The following is a 5769-nucleotide window of genomic DNA, read 5'->3' as shown; positions in this document are numbered from 1 at the left end:
GACAGTGACTCCAGCCCTGCCCTGGGCAGCCTGTTCCAATGCCTGAGCACCCTCTGGGCAAGGAATTGTTCCTCAGCTCCATCTAAACCTCTGCGTGGTGCTGCTGTGGCCTGCAGCAGCATGTGATGGAGTGTGGGACCTAACTCCAGCTCCTCCAATGCTGTGTTTCAGACAAGCTCTCTGTCTCAGAAGGCTCCTTGCTGCTCTCTGCGGATGCCGTCTGGGGAGCTCTCAGAGGTGAGGTGTGCTTTCTGTGGGACATTCCCACTCTCCCTGCCTCAGGCCTATGGGGATGTGTCTGCCTTTGCATTGACTTAGCTGTTAATTGAGCTCTGTTCCTTTGGGGGAATCTGTGCTGAGAAAGGGACTGTGTGTGGTTTTCCTGCAGGCCTGGAAACGTTCAGCCAGCTCATTGGGAGAGACCAGAACGGCACGGTTAGTGCTGGGGCAGTCAGCTCTCCGTAGTGCTCCTGCCTCCGTGGGGCAGGCTGGGGATTTCCTGGAGCAGGGGGGTACCAGCAGCGCAGCCTCACCAGAGCCCAAGCAGAGATTTGTGAACCCAGCCAGATCCTGCCTTGTGAGCGGGTGAAGTGTTGCAGCTCTTCCTGGCTAGCCTGTAGTGTGGGCAGTGAGGGTACCCCTCCTCGTCCCACCAGCCCTGGGGACAGAGGTGACCCTGGTTGTCCCCTGCTAATGGCTGTGTTGCCCAAAGCCTTGCTCACTTCTTGGTGTTCTCTGTGTGCAGTACTACATCAACGAGACAGAAATCGAGGACTTTCCCCGCTTCCCTCACCGGGGACTGTTGCTGGACACCTCTCGTCACTACCTGCCCCTCAGAGCCATCCTGGAGACTCTGGTAGGGTGCCTGTGCTGGGAGGTGAGGTGGTTTAGTTGGGTGCCCCTTCCTCTGCCACGACTGAGCCCTCTGTGAGTGGCTTGGAGGGCTTTTGGGGTTGGTTTTCTGTATGTTGCTCCTTTCCAAAGATCCCGGGAGCTGAAGCCACTGCATCTACAGCACATTGAGGAAGAGCTCATCAAACCTGGGTGTTTTGAACAAAACCAGTTTGCTCGTCCCTAGATGAAGCAGCAGGCTGGGGTGGGATGGCAGGATGACCTCAATTCTTAATACACAGATGTTCATCATGGAAAAATGCTTCCATGCTGCAGGTCCTTCCCAGTGCTGTGTTGGCTGTGGTGTAAAACATGTCTGTGTTTGCTTCTGGAGTAACTCACAGCCACCTTGCTTGGGTGATTTCTCAGCTCCCTTTGTAAATAGGATAAGGCAGACCCTCCTGGCGTATCTTGGATTCCTGCAATCCACGTTACTTTCTGAGGCTGGTTTGTTTCTGAGGGAAGGGAATACAGTGACTTCTTGCCAGCCAGGTCAGACAAAGGTGGATGGTGGTTCTGTGTTCATCCCAGGCAGAATTAAACTTCGACGTCTCCACCAGTGGCTCAGTTACAGGAAGAACAGGGCCCTCTGCAGCTCTTTGTGGTGCTGGCGTGTCTGAAGAAAGGTGTCTGAAAACCCTCTTGGATTCTGGGGCACATTTAGGGACTCTGCCTTGTCCTTTTGGAGCAGAGGGACCTTGTCCCCTTTCTTTGGCAAGCTGGGTGACCTTTCAGAAGGGGCAGGGCATGTTCATGTTTGTCCCTGTTTCTTCCCAGGATGTCATGGCTTACAACAAGTTCAACGTGTTTCACTGGCACATTGTGGACGACCCATCCTTCCCCTACGAGAGCTCAACCTTCCCAGAGCTCAGCAAGCAGGTAACCCACGCTGATCATCACCTGGGGGAGCAGATCCCTCCACCAGCACCTGGGAAGGGTGCTGAGACCCCTGCGTTCCCCCAGGGAGCCTTCAATGCCATGAGCCACGTGTACACAGCTGGTGACGTGCAGGCGGTGATCGAGTGCGCACGGCTGCGCGGCATCAGAGTCATCGTGGAGTTTGACACACCGGGGCACACCCTGTCCTGGGGTCCAGGTGAGGAGCACACCCCACTGCTGCTGCCGCTGCTGCTGCCACTGCTGCTGCTGCTGCTGCCAGGGGAGGTCCACTTGTACCAGGGGCAGGAAGGGAATCTGCAGCCTGCATCCCAAACACAGGCTGTGGGCTGCTGTGTCCCACAGGCTGGCTTTGAGGAGGAGCAAACGATCGTGTGGGAGAAGTAGGACACAATGATCCAACTTCTGGAACAAAAGCCAAAGGGAAAACGTTTCCGTCTCTTCTTGGGGCCAAGCTGGGTGATTTTTTCGGAGAGCACCTGCTCTGCCAAAACCAAGATCATGGTTATTGCCAGGATCTTGGGTTTAACTGGAGTACAGCTGACCAAGCTTCCTCCCTCTGCTCAGCTGCACCCCAGCCCTGACACGCTTCTCTCTGCTCCAAGTGTCTCCTCTTCCATGTCTGGAAGAACAAGAAGCTCCAGGAAAACATTGCCTTGTCTTTCTTTCTCCTTGCCCTGGTTTCAAATGCACCGGAGTACACCCTGTGCAAGTGGTCACAGCCGTAACTGTGGTTGCTCTGTCTGTAGTAGGTGTGTGGAGCTGGGAGAGGGTGCTGGGCACTGCACTGACATTATCTTTCCCCAGCAGCTCAGTGTGTGAGCTCCTGTAGGAATCTCCCAAAAAAAGCATCCCTCCCTGTCAGGTTAGACGTCTCGTGCCAGAGGTTGTGCTGTTGTTTGTGCCTCATGGGCCATGCTCAGGTGTTCCGTGCCCTGGAAGGCCCTTGGCTGTGCTGAGGAGCATCCAGGGGGTTATATGAGGTGATATAGCCACACTTTGGCCCTCTCCTCACTGTCCGGTGTTTATTATGACCCAGGTGCTCCAGGCCTCCTGACTCCCTGCTATTCAGGCAAGCATCCTTCTGGGACCTATGGGCCCATCAACCCAATCCTGAACACAACCTACCAGTTTGTGGCCAGTTTGTTTCAAGAAGTCAGCTCTGTGTTCCCAGACTTCTTTCTTCACCTCGGTGGTGATGAGGTGGACTTCACGTGCTGGTGAGGCTGAGATCAGTCTGGATGGGGCCTGGTGTGGGAAGTATCTGGGACTGGAGTCCCAGTCCACTGCTTTTTGGTCATGATCATCTGCACATCCTTGGTGTCCTGCTCCCCAGGCTGTATGTTAGTTGCTCGGGGTTTCTGTGCTCATGGGGATGCTGGTTGTGGGAAGCCGCTGGTACCAGTGCAGCCACAGCTCTTGGAATGCCTGGGCTAGCCTTGGATGGATGTGGGAAGGACTTGGCCGTGTCTTGGCCTTAGTCCAGAGCTCTGGTTGCAGTGCTTTTATTCTCTTCTCTTTGGTCCACAGGAAATCCAATCCGGAAATCCGTGCCTTCATGAAGCAGATGGGCTTTGGTGAAGATTACAGAAAACTAGAGTCATTCTACATGCAGAGGTAAGGACAGCTGCATCCTGGGCCTGCAGCTGCAGTATGTGACCAGCAGAAATGGCTTCTGCTGCTTTGGGGACACCAGATCTCCTTTGCAGGAGCACATCCATTTCGGAATGTCTCCCTGACCCCAAAGGGAGTAACCTACCTGTATTTTACTGGGAGATTGGCCACACAAAACCTGGGGCTGATGAGGAAGAAGCCCCGTAAGGGGATGTGCTTTCTTCCTTCTCTTTCAGAAGTACCTTCATGTCTTGGTGTTGGGAATATTGATGATGCTGCTTCAGCTGTATGGAACCAGCAGAGAGTGTAGGTGGGATGACCCAAAACTTGGTTCTCTTTCCATTTCAGGCTCTTGGACATTGTCTCTTCCCTTGGCAAAGGTTCTATCCTGTGGCAGGAGGTGTTTGACAACGGAGTGAAGGTGGGAGCTGCCTGCTTTCCCTAAGGCAGTTGCCTGTGGCATGATGAGCAGTGTCAGCACCCCAGCCAGACACACTGGGGTGCTGTGCTGGGGCTGGCAGGTGGTGGCTCTGTCACTCTGGTGTCTGTCTCAACCCTGCCCAGGACACTGTGCAAATGGGTTTATCCCTCTCTCTGGTGCTTCTGCAAAACAAGATGGGAAGTGGCTCGAAGGTCAAGCCAGAGTCTGCCTCAGTTTCCCTTTGGGGGTGTTTGGAGCTGTGAATGGTCTGCTGGCAGGGGGACATGGTGCTCTTGTTGCTGCACTGATCCCATGTGTGGTATTCATGTGTCCTCTTCAGCTGAGGCCAGACTCCATCATCCATGTGTGGAAGACCTCCAAGCCGTACATGGAGGAGATGGCAGATGTCACCAAGGCTGGCTACCAAGCTCTGCTCTCTGCCCCCTGGTACCTCAACCGCATCTCCTATGGGCAGGACTGGATGGCAGCCTACCAGGTGGAGCCCTTGAAGTTCAAAGGTGTGTTCCTTATGCCACCTTCCCATGTGGCAGCTGACTTGTCACTCAGAGGTAGCACCAGGGCTGCCTGTCTTGCTAACCTGTTGTTGCTGCTGGTGAGAAGGTGCTTGAGTGACCATGTCCCTTGTTCCTGTGCTATGTCCCGTTCCCTTGCTGCCAGCAGAGAACATCTCTGCTCTCCCCAGCCTGGGGTTTGAAGTGGGGGCTTTCAGACAGACAAGTTATTGCCTCCTTGGCTGAGCCAAGGGCCTGCTGCAGGCACCTTTGTGGGCAGGGTGTTCTCTTACAACACCCCATCACCTGAATGCTGTGTCCTCTGGCAGGCAGTGCTAAGCAGAAGGCTCTGGTGATCGGTGGAGAGGCCTGCATGTGGGGCGAATACGTGGATGTTACTAACCTGACCCCCAGGCTCTGGTAAGAGAAGCAATGGGGAGGTTGGCTGGAGTCACAGGGACAGGGCTTGGGCCCCTTTCCTTTACCACTGAGCAATGTGTGCCAAACGCTGTGGGTTTGCTCTGTGCATGGTGCTTGTCCTCGTCCCCTGGCAAGACGTCTGTGCTAGTAACAGCTTCACTGAGGCTTCAATGAGGATTTGTAAGACTGTAACGTGCTGCTGTGTACCACCACGGTGCATTTTACACCACTCTGTCCTTCGTCCCTGGTCCACTCCTGATCTGCATGTGTCTGGGAGTGGATCTTTTGATACCCAGAACCCATGTGATGCAGGATGTCGGTCAGGAAAGTGCTGGGGAGCTCAGAGCTTTGTGTGGGAAGCGTTTGAACTCCCCCTGACCTGCTGCCTCTGTCCTTCACTCCTCACGGCCAAGAGCTGGGGCTGTAGCCGAGAGACTGTGGAGCAACGCGAGCGTGAGGAACCTCCAGGAGGCCTACGTGCCAGCTCCGGGGGTAACGTCCTCCACACAGCAACACGAGCCGTGGGATAGGGCACCCCGCTGGCTTCAGCCCTTTGGGAGGGTGGTGAGGGCGAGGTGGGCTTTCCTTGGTGCAGAATGCACCTTGTTCTGATGGAGAGCCCCAGGTTTTTCTCTGCCTGTGCGTAGGCAGAGCTGCTTTGTGCAGTGCTGGAAGAGAAACCCTGCTGCTGGCGTGGGCTGGCAGCTCTGTCGAGGAGAGGGCTTCGTGCTGAGGAAGGGGGACGTGTCAGCTATTGCCACCTCTCCTGCAGCATCAGCTTCCCCAGGAAACCTGCCCTTAAGCCTGCTCCCACACATGAGCAGAAAAGTCTGTAAGCACAGGATGAAAACTGCTCCCTCCTTGTCACACCTGAGACGGGCACCGATGGCCACCCTGTGACCACTCAGACCTGACTGTGGGTTCTGCTTGTGTCTTCTGGGTAATCATAGAATCCCAGACTGGTTTGTGTTGGAAGTGACTTTAAAGCTCATCAGTTCCAACCCCCCGCCACGG

General features: G+C 55.1%; 1 protein-coding gene across 1 annotated transcript in view; it reads left to right on the top strand.

Annotated features, from left to right (window-relative positions):
* The window catches only part of HEXA (hexosaminidase A (alpha polypeptide)), a gene marked incomplete at its 5' end in the record, with an annotated part of 6534 nt that overhangs the window by 482 nt on the left and 283 nt on the right, over positions 1-5769 (top strand). Inside the window, 11 exons of the mRNA XM_010011599.1 lie at positions 172-237; positions 389-435; positions 746-856; positions 1669-1770; positions 1855-1987; positions 2828-3008; positions 3319-3405; positions 3751-3823; positions 4164-4341; positions 4665-4754; positions 5162-5236. Of these exons, the coding sequence (XP_010009901.1) occupies positions 172-237; positions 389-435; positions 746-856; positions 1669-1770; positions 1855-1987; positions 2828-3008; positions 3319-3405; positions 3751-3823; positions 4164-4341; positions 4665-4754; positions 5162-5236 (1143 nt within the window). The remainder of the gene's footprint in view (positions 1-171; positions 238-388; positions 436-745; positions 857-1668; positions 1771-1854; positions 1988-2827; positions 3009-3318; positions 3406-3750; positions 3824-4163; positions 4342-4664; positions 4755-5161; positions 5237-5769) is intronic.

This window comes from Nestor notabilis, unplaced genomic scaffold (assembly GCF_000696875.1).
Source record: "Nestor notabilis isolate BGI_N333 unplaced genomic scaffold, ASM69687v1 scaffold11973, whole genome shotgun sequence".
NCBI classification, from domain to species: Eukaryota; Metazoa; Chordata; class Aves; order Psittaciformes; family Psittacidae; genus Nestor; species Nestor notabilis.
Note: the sequence above shows the minus strand (reverse complement) of the source record. Positions and strands in the feature narration are given on the sequence as shown.